Source organism: Miscanthus floridulus, chromosome 8 (assembly GCF_019320115.1).
Source record: "Miscanthus floridulus cultivar M001 chromosome 8, ASM1932011v1, whole genome shotgun sequence".
Taxonomy (NCBI): domain Eukaryota; kingdom Viridiplantae; phylum Streptophyta; class Magnoliopsida; order Poales; family Poaceae; genus Miscanthus; species Miscanthus floridulus.
The window spans coordinates 189,591,970-189,603,993 of NC_089587.1; the positions used below are offsets into that span (position 1 = coordinate 189,591,970).

Genomic DNA, 12,024 nt, shown 5'->3' on the forward strand with positions numbered 1-12,024 from the left:
CCGGTGACCCTGGCGCAGCCTTCGCCCGGTTAGCTTGTAGGCGTCTCCGGGCGGAGGGGGTGGAGGCCGCCCCGCTGCAAGGCTAATCAAGTGCCAACGTTACCTATGTGTGTGTGCAGGTAACCAGAGGAAGGCGCTCGTGGACGGCGCGGGCGCGCCAGTTTGGCCTTCGCTCGTAGGGGCAGAGACCCAAGCAGGAAGACGACAATACTGGGCATCGAGGGTCTGCAGCCTCGGCGTCCCAAGGGTGGAGACCGATGGTGGAGGCCTAAAGGCCCTTCGCCGAATCCTGAGGCCCGATGGGGCGGAGGTCCAAAGGCCCGTCGCCGAATCCGAGAATGTACTGTAGCAGTTGAAGGGTGCTATTGTAAACTCTGTAAAAGTGGTAGTTGAGCCCTATAAATAGGGTACACTTGTAACAGTACCGGTGGTTGGAAAATGAATTAATGAAACCTTAGTTTTATGTGCCATTTCCCTACACGCCCACTTGCCGTGCCTGTTTCTTGAGCCTCCGCCTGAGGGCAGCGCTTGGCGGGCGAAGGCCTCTACCTCCTCCACACTATCTGAGACCACAAGTCTCAACAATAAGAACTTCAGAGCAATCAACTGAGGAACACAAACTCGAACCATCTTTGAGACTAAGACGTAGGGCTCCGACTTGAACCAGTATAATTCCTTTTTATCTTTGAATGCTACCATCGTCTTCCTAGAGCAGCGCGACACATGTATAAATTCACTAGTTAGTTGACAAAACACTGACACTTTAGATCCCTTCTATAGGAGCCCATGCACAGCCTTATATATCGGGGGAGGGGGGCAATGGGTATACAAAACCATGTGGTCTCTGAGGTTTTCCTAGGGTTTCTCGCCCTGGGCTTTGGTCTTCTTCTCCACGGCGCTGCTAGTCCTCCGTTGTCTTGTAGTTGGGGTCAGACAACGCCGCAACCACCCCCTGACGTTGCTACCACTGCCTGGCGCTGACCGGGTGCGCGTATTAATAGAGGATAACGTACACTAACACATACCAAACAAAAACAATCACTATAGAAACAATAGCATGACAACCACTACAATAAACATAGCCCATTTTATCACCAAACCACCATCGAACATATACTACCAAGCATGACGTAGAAAAAACAAGTGAAGAGCTTGGAACAGAGATGATGCTCTCAATAGCAATACTTCCAAAGAGCGGATCACGTCCAGAAATACCATCAACGCTAAATGAAAACTAAGGCTTTTCAACCGAACCTTGAAGGCAAGGGACCTCGTGACAAACACCTCTTAGGAGGACTAGCAGCATAGTTTGTTGCCAACGCGTCTTCACCGGGTGCGCCTTCTCATGGCTTCCTTGATACGTTAGACTTCCATCCCCCCATAGAGGGGAACTGCCATGCGGGCTTAGGGACTCCTACTACTCACGCACACGAGGAACCTTGTCGTGGTGCGTCACGCGCCGGGTGTGACCCTATCGAGAGAATGGTTGACACCGCCTTGCGGTAGTGGAAAGAAAATGTGCACTTGGCATAGCATGGCGCTCTCCTAATCTGTGTGTCTATTAGGCTCTGTGCACCTGACAAATTCTAGAGCATATTCATGGTGTTGGTCGGCCAGGGCCTTCCTGAGCTAAGGTTGTGCTCATTCGACAACTACTCCCCTAGGTCGGGACCTCCTTGGCTGTGCCAAGCCCCTGAGCCCCGGGCGAAGGTGGCCATAACGGGGATTCTAGGCTTCCTTAGCTCATTCCCTTGTCACAAGGTTTTTTCGGCCAGAGTGGGCCCTCTATGGCCTATCATGTTATCCCTTGTCAGTTGGAGGGTGCGCTCAGATTATCAGGCCATTAATCCGCAGGTTTAACATAACCTTATGTTTGACTATCATCCCAAGCCGCCGAGACAATGACTATAGAAAGCCGCTAGCAGGAGATCACTTTTACTCTAAGAAAGTTGAGATACTTTGACTCTGTACGAAAGTTGGAATGACTTATAATTTGGAACTGAGGGGTATTACCTTAGAGAAAATATTTTACCCATGAACTAATACATTTTTATTTATACTTTCTTCGTGTGCGCATAAGTCTTTTAACAGTCATCCCTCATTGTTGATTAACTAAATATAACCATATCTATTTCCATTTTATTTCCTTCATAGTACATACCTCTTAATACTATTCACGCACCAAACCACGTGTAGGGAGCGTGGCCACGTTGCGTTAGACCTCTGTAACTTTTTATAAAAGCCCTTCTATTTAACAGAAATCAACCCGCAGTCAGTTCATATATGTTTTTCACAAGACCCCTCGAGTTTCCTTAAATCAACCCGCAGTCCAGGGCACCAATCAGGTTCTTTTTGTGAAAACCCCTCAAGCTTTGCTGAAACCAATCCGCAGTTCGTCTTTAGTTATTTTATAAAAGAACCGTCAAAATTCTACGAAATGAACCCGCAATCCGCTCTTTCCTTCGTTAATTTACAAAATGTACCCTATTTACTCATGAAATAAACCCACGGTCCGTTTTTCTTCCCTGTTTCGCAAAAAAGAATCGTTCTTCTACCTAAGATCGTATTTTGCTAAAAAAATATTGTACCAGCGTTCTTCTACGCCTTTTCTTGCTAGCTGTACAATAACGCGTCATATTTAATATTACTGCTACTTCAGTAAAGAAAATACCATCACGTCAATGGTTTCCCAAATTTCATGTTCGAGGTCAAATTCTCCTCATTTCGCAATTACATTAAGCTTCCGGCTACTTATGCTCCTCCCTCCTTAATAAATAGTTTTAACCCTTCTTTCTCTACAATAATTATAGCCAAAAAATGTGATAGTTCCATTTCAGTACCAAAATAATATCTTACTTAAATAGTACCTTCATAACAACAGGTTGCAAACCATGACACCTATGTGAAAATAACGAAGCCACGGATTTATCTTACCTATGTTGCTTAAAAAAAGTGTGCATCTACCTACATACAATTATTATTACTCTATGGATGAAATAAAGTCTATATCAACTATAATACTACGAGCACTGCGCGGCAAAGCCGCGCGCCTTTCTAATTATGCACGATTGCACTTAGGCACCATGTTTTCTACAAGCCAAGCAATTTCACAAATATAGGTTCTAAAAGGATATAAAAACTAAATATTAACAAACGACGCATTTTTCTTACATAGACGAGTCCAAAACTGCACAAAACATATGTACATGTTACCATCTATTCTGCAGATCTGTTCTGGTGTCTTGTTCCTTTCCCTTTCTAGGCTCTCTAATTTATCATCTACATCTTTCAGAGTTAGTTTTGATTTCCTGGCGGACACAGTGTTTAGATAACACCCAACAAGTTCAATCTCGTATCTGTTGTTTCTTATTTACCTTTTACTAAATCATAAAGATGATTAGTATAACTGGGTCGCTTCATATATACACAGAAGGCAATTTTATCTACTGCACAAACCGAATCCTACAGTGGCCATCCAAAGGCAGGCGCGACACACAACGCCGCCCCGTTCTAGTGAGAAATTCCAGTTACCCCAAATCGTCCAAATCCTCTGAGGGCATGAGACTTCTACTAGGTCGTCCATGTCCGCGTCCATCCTGGCTGCTCAGCAGCCGCGCCTTGTTCTCCTCCTTCATCGCGCCGCCACAATGCAGGTAGCTGCGAGACCACACGCCAGCGACGCGCGTTCCCTGCGTCGGGCGACCTCGCGTTACGGTCTGGGTGTATTTTTTTTTTTCAAGTCGCTTCTGCCAAAACGTAGCAGAGTACTACATTGAGTTAACTTCAAATCTTTGTGTGGTATTTCAGGTAACCGAGTTCTTTGGTGGTATTTTCTAGATCTCATGATCTTTTAATTCAGATGTTGCTATCCTGTAATAGCGTTATGACTTTGTCTAGGCCTTTAAGTAGTTCTGCATGGATGCTATCTGTTTTGCCTTTTCGCGTTATCGCAAACTGGGAACACCAGTATGTAAAACTCTTATTGCTTTCTTAAAAGCAGACTTAATCTCCTTTCAAAAAAAAAACTCATGATCTTTTGGTGCTACAGCACCAATTTTCTCTTTTCTCTGGGAAGGCATATGTACTGACTAGATAAACAACTATGTGAACAATCTGGTTCTTTGACATCAGTTCCTAAAGATATATGTTACACAATCTTTTCTGAAAGAAATTCACCTTTGCATAATGATCCATAAGTTTAGAGTATATTTCTTAACCACATATAGCCACGGTAATGTTTGTTTTTCTCTGCATAAACATGAGTTACCCTCATGGGTTTCTTCAGAGGTTACTCTTTTTAGTGCTTTCCTCTCTCAAACTGTAGCTAACTGACATTAAGTGCTACTTTCTAGTAATTGATGTTTCCCTTTTCTTTATATGAAACAATATTCATTGGCTGTATGCGTGGCTCTTTGACATTTACAATTAACTCCAAAGGACATTACACACAGAAGGTCTGTTATTCTATCATTTATTTTGGAATGGATGGAAGATAGGAATACTATATATAATCTTGCAAAATAGGCATGCTGACAAATGAAAGGTTCAATGTTGCATGGTGGATGCTATCTTGTGAAAGGCAGTATACTGTTGTAATGTGCAATACCATGATCTGTAAATATGGAGTTTTGTTTAACACTCTACCTGCTTAACACCTCATACATATAGTACTTTCTTAGCTACCAAATGATACTAGAGAAAAACTAACTCTTCATTTTTGTGGGGTTTTATCTTTTATTTATTTTCTTTTTGACCCATTTCGATCTGGCAAGCTGACAACAAATACAGGTGTTAGATGGATCGATAAAGCCTTTTTAGATTTGCCTTCTTGGATGTTCCGTGCCATTTTTTTATACCTTTTTCTTCCATGTATCCTGGAACATTCTTCTTTTTTTCTAATATCATGTAGCCGAGATTTAGTAAGTGTCTGCTGTACATCCTTGTTAAAAGAAGGAAAAAACTGCCACACCAAAAATGCATCATTTAGTAATTTAAATTCTAAAACATATAGATCCAAAAGCTAAAACCTTGTTAACAAATCTAAATTTGCATCCTAATGTTCTGTGCCACTTGTTACATAGTTGTTTTTTGGTTGTGTGTAAAACTGACTATATATAGATTAGATCGAGTGTGCATTCGACTCACTTTCCTCTGATATTCATATTCAAGACGACGATGACAACAGCAACAACAAAGCCTTTTGTCCCAAGCAAGCTTACGTATGCTAAAGATGAACACTAACAGGAGCTAAAAACAAGATAATTACATATGCAAATTAAAACAGTATTTGTATTTCTAGTAGAAAATAATAGTAAATGAAATATCAATATCATAGGCCATAGTTCTGGCACATGGATTACTAATCTCCATGCGCTTTTTTGCTAACATCAATTATATTGGGATAAATTCCATTCCTTTAAGTCCCCCTTTACTTCTTCCCCAAGTGTCAGTTTTGGCCGACCTTGCCATCTAAATTTCTTGAATTCATACCATCTAAATTTTATTTTTGGTCAAATGGTATTCATATCCAGCTCTTTGTTCATGGAAAAATTTTGATAGGTCATTGAAAGTGCAGTATCATCCATTTTGATTTATTTGCAATCATTTTGCTAAGAGCTGTATGGTATGTGGAAAATACGTTTTGAGCTCATTTTCATGCGGGATTATATATTCAAGTTTTATAAGTGTGTATGTTACTTATATAACATTTCTGTATATTGTTGGGCTTTTCTGCAAAAAATATGGTGGTTGCCGATGGATTTATACGGGGAAAGGTTTACTCCAAAGGAAAATTCCCCATTTATACCCACCGGCGACCGCTGTGGCATACTACCTCATATACCATCGAAGAAAAGGGGGGGCGGAATCGAGGAGCTTCCAGCACTCCTTTAGCCTGATCCCAAGAAGGTTTTGGATTTGGCAGGTAAACTTCTCCCCATATTTGATTTGTACAAAGCAGGTTGAATCTCTATTGATTCCAATCGAAAACAAGATCTGTTTTTCATGGCATCTTTCTAAAAAGCTACCAATTTTTTTCATGTGTTCTTGGATCTGATGTGATCTAAATTTCTTGCACATATGTCATGGGGCTAGGTCATCAGGGGAGAATTTCGGAGGTTGTAGCCAAAGTTGGTGTGAGGGTCAGGGGCAAGATGTCGCCGGTACCCCCTTGTTGTCGGCAAGGACGGTGTACTTAAGAATTGGGGGCCATGGCGGTCGACACATGTGTGTGTGTGTGTTGGGGGGGGGGGGGGGGGGAGGGGGAGACATGTCTTGTTCTTCAATTTGTGGTGTCAGTGGAGAATTTCGGAGGTTGTAGCCAAAGTTGGTTTGAGGGTTAGGGGCAAGATGTCGCTAGTACCCACTTTGTTGCCGGCGAGGATGTTGTCCTTCATAGTTGGGGGCCATGGCGGCCGGCACATGTGGAGGAGGGGGGTAGGGGAAGACATGTCTTCTTCTTCAGTTTGCGGTGTTAGAGGAGAAAATCCGAGGTTGTAGCCAAAGTTGGTGTGATGGTTAGGGGCAAGATGTCGCACGTGCCCCTTGTTGTCCGCGAGGATGGTTTCCTTAAGAGTTGGGGGCCATGGTGGTCGGCGCGGAGGGGGGGGGGGGGGGGGGGGGGGGAACATGCCTTGTTCTTCAGTTTGCGGTGTCAAGTGGAGAATTTCGGAGGTAGCCAAAGTTGGTGTGAGGGTTAGGGGCAAGATGTCGCCGTTACCCCCTTGTTGCCGGCGAGGACGGTGTCCTTAAGAATTGGGGGCCATGGCGGTCGACACGTGTGTGTGGGGGTTAAGGGGAGACATGTCTTGTTCTTCAATTTGCGGTGTCAGGGGAGAATTTCGGAGGTTGTAGCCAAAGTTGGTGTGAGGGTTAGGGGAAAGATGTCGCTAGTACCCACTTTGTTGCCGGCGAGGATGCTGTCCTTCAGAGTTGGGGGCCATGGCGGTCGGCACATGTGGAGGGGGGGGGGGGGTAGGGGGAGACATGTCTTCTTCTTCTTCTTCTTCTTCTTCTTCAGTTTGCGGTGTTAGAGGAGAATTTTCGAGGTTGTAGCCAAAGTTGGTGTGATGGTTAGGGCCAAGATGTTGCCAGTGCCCCTTGTTGCTCGTGTGGACGGTTTCCTTAAGAGTTGGGGGCCATGGCGGTCGGCGCGGGGGAGGGGGACATGCCTTGTTCTTCAGTTTGCGGTGTCAATTGGAGAATTTCCGAGGTTGTAACCAAAGTTGGTGTGAGGGTTAGGGGCAAGATGTCGCTAGTACCCCTTGTTGCCAACGGGGACAGTGTCCTTAAGAGTTGGGGGGCCATGGAGGTCGGTGCATGGAGGGGGGGGAGGGGGAGGGGGAGACATGTCTTGTTCTTCAGTTTGGGGTGTCAGAAAATTCAGATGTCAAACTACCAAGTGAACTAGATGTATACATGCTTGCTAGAACATCATGGGTGGCATATATGTCATAATGAATGTTGACTTGCCAACAATATTCACAGAAGGCTAGTCTATTCATATTTTGGTTATATTTGCTCTGGCTTTCTGGCTGAGATTATGTAAATACTGCTACAGTGCCAACACTCTTGTAGACTGTAGCGATAAGCTCCCCAGTTGAGGCAGAGACTGGCCGTGGCAACCGAAAAAATCCCCTCGCTAGCAACCCAAGAAACAGTGTCTGGGTGCTGTCCTGTGGCGCTTGTGGTTGGTTTGGGATTTTGGGCCCTCCTAACAAAGGGTATTTGCAGTGGTCACCAGCTCAGAATGTTGTGGTCGGCCAAGGTGCGGCCCTACAGGGTGAAGCCGCGGTTCAGGGTTTTTTCATGGCCCTGTGGTTGAGGCTTCTTATTAATCATAATGCCTTGGGAGGCTATTCTCCAGGGTTGAATTTTTAAATACCGCTACAGTCATACTGTGTTTTGAGATGCAACATGTTTGATTCCAGTACATTTATATGAAATAACCTGTGTTTATTTGCTACTTTGCAGATATATTGACCAGTGTGGCTTTCTCCATTCCAGCCTGTCTGCAGTACTTAGGACCAGCTTTATCTTGGCCTGTCGCCGAGGTAGCACCCACTGGTTCATAGTTCTGAACTTACAAAACAATTCCAGCATTGTGATTTCTGCACTGCATAGGCTCCGAGGAGATCTACATATTGCTTCTCTTCATTCATTGCCTCGTTGTAGCACGGTTGCCACCCTCATACAACTCACTTTGTGCACTATCCTTGCTGTCTCTCATGGGCACCTCAAAGTGTTTCCTGTTTATGAGGATCCTTATCTTGACTACCATGGCTATATCAGTTGCCATGAATGCTGCAATCATTGGGGCACTGGTAACTAAGAGGGACTGCAAGTTTGCTGAGCTCATGAGACTCCCTGACATATTTCTTGTGCTGTTTGTTCTGCTGTGCTTTGACTTTTCAATATATCTGGCATTCAATCTATTGTGGCCTGCAAGAACTTCAGTAGATGAGAAAATATGCTCACAGGTCTTGTTGGAAAATGGTCATGATTACAAAGTTGGCAACAAAAGGAACCCCTTAACAGATCATTTACTTGGAGAATTAGAAGATACTATCAAAATGGTGGGAATTGGACATGACCCAGTTCTGGCCTCTGAATGTGAAACTACTTTACAAGAGCAAGTCATGGTCTTCGATCAGCAGGATGAAACATTTGACATCGGAGAGACACCCTTGTCCAAGAAATCTAAGGATCATTTGGGTCAAACTGTTGGTAAAGAAACTCCTGTTTCTGAGGCCTTACATGTTGACACTACTGATTCTGTTTCATGCCATGATTCACTTTTCCTCTCTGAGCATGAATGTAATGCAAGGAATCTCATTCTTCCTTATAGACAAGCTTCAACTTCTGAGTCCCATTCAGTCAAGAATATGCTTGCCATGATAAATTATCTTGCTGTTGAAGGTTTTGCTAATGGAGAAGTTGTAAGGGATGCTGTTTCTACTGCCTTAAGTCAACAAGTTGCTGAATTGATATCCATAAGACGTAAAGAGATAAACGACACTGTGAGATTTTGTAATGAATATGCTAGTAGGATGAAATCAAAAGTTCGAGTGTTTTTTCCTTCACATCACCAGTTTGCTGACATTCTTGATGACTTCTGGGGGAATTTGTTTGACCTGCATGGTAAATTGACAGAAAAAGGTAATGCCATAAGGTTGGACCTTCTTATTGGGCTGGATGTTGAGGAGATCAAAAGCTGCCTGTGCTATTTTGATGTACTACCTGGAGGTAATAACATGTGCCCTGAACATGGAAATTGCACATTGCCTGCTGTTGTGGCGTTCAGAAAGCGCATCATGGACTCATTCCTCACGGAGGATCCTAGTCTATTGAAGGATGAGGAAGTATCATATTTTGCTATGGAAAATGATCAAGTACAATATGAAGTTCCCATTGGCATGGGAAGTCCATTGGAGGAGCTGAACAAAATGGAAGTTTTGGTTAAAAAATGTCCATCACAGCAAGTAGCTCAACAGGCTGCCAAGACAAATGTTTATTTCTCCTACAATGAATTGAAAGGGCTACTCTTGACTTCTTTTCGGGCTTGTATTCTGAATATATCGCATATTAAGAAAGCTGATTGGCTGATTGATAACAGAGGTGGGTATGATGAGAAGCTAGTAGGCTTGGCTGCTGAAATGGTGATATTTGGAGATATACATCCAAGCGGGGTATTCTGTCCGAATGCAGTAGTTGATCCTGATGGTAAAATATTCAACCTGTGCACCTCAACCCTTGGTTGTGGAGATGGATGTATGTGGCTACCTACTCTCCTTATTAGCTTTGGTGTTTGGTGCATTTCTAGAATATTTGAAGTGCTTCTTTCAGCAAAGGAACCTTTGCTTTTTGGGAAGTATAGTAGGGTTCTCAATCGCCTTCAGGTAAAACTCTCATCTTTTGTTTACAAGTGTTCTTTATTTTTTTATTGAAAATCGGTTTAAAAAGGTCTCAATTATGCCTGTATGTATGCATAAGAAAATTACATCAGTGTTTTCTCCAAATTTGTCTTGCACGCAACCTCCGTATTTTGAAGATAATCAATGGAGTTTAGGAATTAGTGGTGGATCAAGAAAACAAATGAAAATGAGTAGACAAGACCAAGGTTTTTGGATTTCTGGTGGATTAAATATTGCACTCAGTAAATTTGCTGTTGTTTTTGGTTTCCAAAGTCAAGGTCACAGCATAGCTTGCATTTGTGAAACTGTAAAGCTGGTTTGACACCAATGGCCAATAGCACGAAAGTTTATGATCTGAGTATTCTTTTTAATTAAAATGATTGCTATATTAAAATAATTGTGCATTCTAGAAAGATGGTTCCTGTTACTAGCTTATTCAGCAGAATTACGGTGAACTTGCTCAATTATAAGGGTCACCATTATGATATGATATAAATCCCAGGTGCAATAAGTGTAGGTCCTTGACCGTGCTTAATCTTTTTTTTTCGACGTGGGATAGTCCCCACTTGCATTAACGAATGGAAATCGTTTACAGAAAAAAAAATGCATGAATGGACCAGGATCAGTAGAAAACCAAGGCCACAGTCTAGAGCAAAAGAATATAGCACCTGACTCGGATGTTAGACTTAACCTGCCTATTACTGCCAACCACTGGAGGGACATACCTGCACAACACGAATTCTGCCAAACCAAACGACCAGGAAACTATTATAGAACATGTACAAACGCCATTGGAAGGAAGACATAACCATGCCAGCTCTAGCACTCCTCTAGCTGAGCACCTTTGTTGCCTTCGTCTTCCGAGTCGTCCTCAGCAATGTAGTTAAATTTCCCTAATGGGAAAAAATAGTTCACTAACAGATATGTATGCATTCATTAATAGCATTCAGTATGAGGCTGAAATGTTGGCAAAAAATCATAAATACTGTTCTTTCCTCTGCTGTGACACACATATAGGATTATAAATTTCACAAGTATTTCTTTCTTCGTATTTGAACTTTTTGGTTCACTATGGACCCATTTTCAAAGAGCTAAACCATCTGTTAAGTCGTTGCTGGAGAATTGGTTTAAATCTTTTTATTTAGTTTCAATAGCTAGGATTTTCTTTTGAGCTTGCACCTATGTACATGTAACTTCTGTTTGTATATATTTTTATCAGAGAAATTGATAGGGATCTCTCCTGCTGACATCGTTAAAAATGGGCCCATTTTCAGCTAAACAATATTATCATTGTACGTGTTGGTGACCAGCTTACTGATTTCTACCACTTGTACAGGGTATTCTGGATCCAGCATTCTTGAAGCCTGTTCAACCTGTTTCCATATGTCCATGCACCAAAACCGTTCCTGGTGCGAGAAGTGTGAGAATGGCCGATGGAAAACGTATCAGTGTAGAAGCTGTGTTGGAGATGCTGATGGAAGTTGAGGCCACCATATTTAGTGCGAAGCACGCTGAAGCCTATGGCAGGGAGAAGAAAGACCTGAAATCTGTTCTGAACCGCTATAAACTCCTGCTCTCCAAGGTGGCATCTCAGGAGTAGGATTTCCTTTATATAACATCAATATAATAATAAAAACCGAACTCTCCAGCTATGGTCACAGATTTCTGTAATAATAAAAGCTGATGAACTCTCCAGCTATGGTCTACAGATTTCTGTATGTCTCTGTCATCTATCTGTGTGGGTCGAACTTTGACAAAAGCTATGTAATAATGTTATGGTACATGGTATGAGCTTGTGAACTCTAATAATGATTTGACAATTCCTGAAATTCTCCTTAGTGCTCATGCTTTACGATGGATGGAATTGAAGAAATTACCTGTTGTGTTGCTGGCTAATTACTTGAAAAAACAGATGCAACACACTGGGGGCGATCTCTTTGCAGCTGAGGGTTTGTTGCTGCCATGTCGAGGAGGGGTGTCGCTTATTACTTGGGACTTGGGCGAGAAAGTCAAACCCCATGGAATACCAGGCTCGATCTGGCACTGTTAAGTTTATCAAGCTTGATCAATTTGGGGAACTATTTGAGGATTTACAGTATTAACAGGTAGACCT

General features: G+C 42.8%; 1 protein-coding gene across 1 annotated transcript; it reads left to right on the forward strand.

The window, feature by feature from the left end:
- Positions 1–3,472: 3,472 nt before the first annotated feature.
- LOC136474347 (uncharacterized) lies at positions 3,473–11,692 on the forward strand. Its single transcript, XM_066471939.1, has 4 exons — positions 3,473–3,714; positions 3,808–5,923; positions 7,972–9,896; positions 11,248–11,692. Exons 3-4 carry the CDS (start codon positions 8,226–8,228, stop codon positions 11,509–11,511), a joined length of 1,935 nt encoding a protein of 644 aa, XP_066328036.1. The 5' UTR covers positions 3,473–3,714; positions 3,808–5,923; positions 7,972–8,225; the 3' UTR covers positions 11,512–11,692.
- The last annotated feature ends 332 nt before the right edge of the window (positions 11,693–12,024 follow it).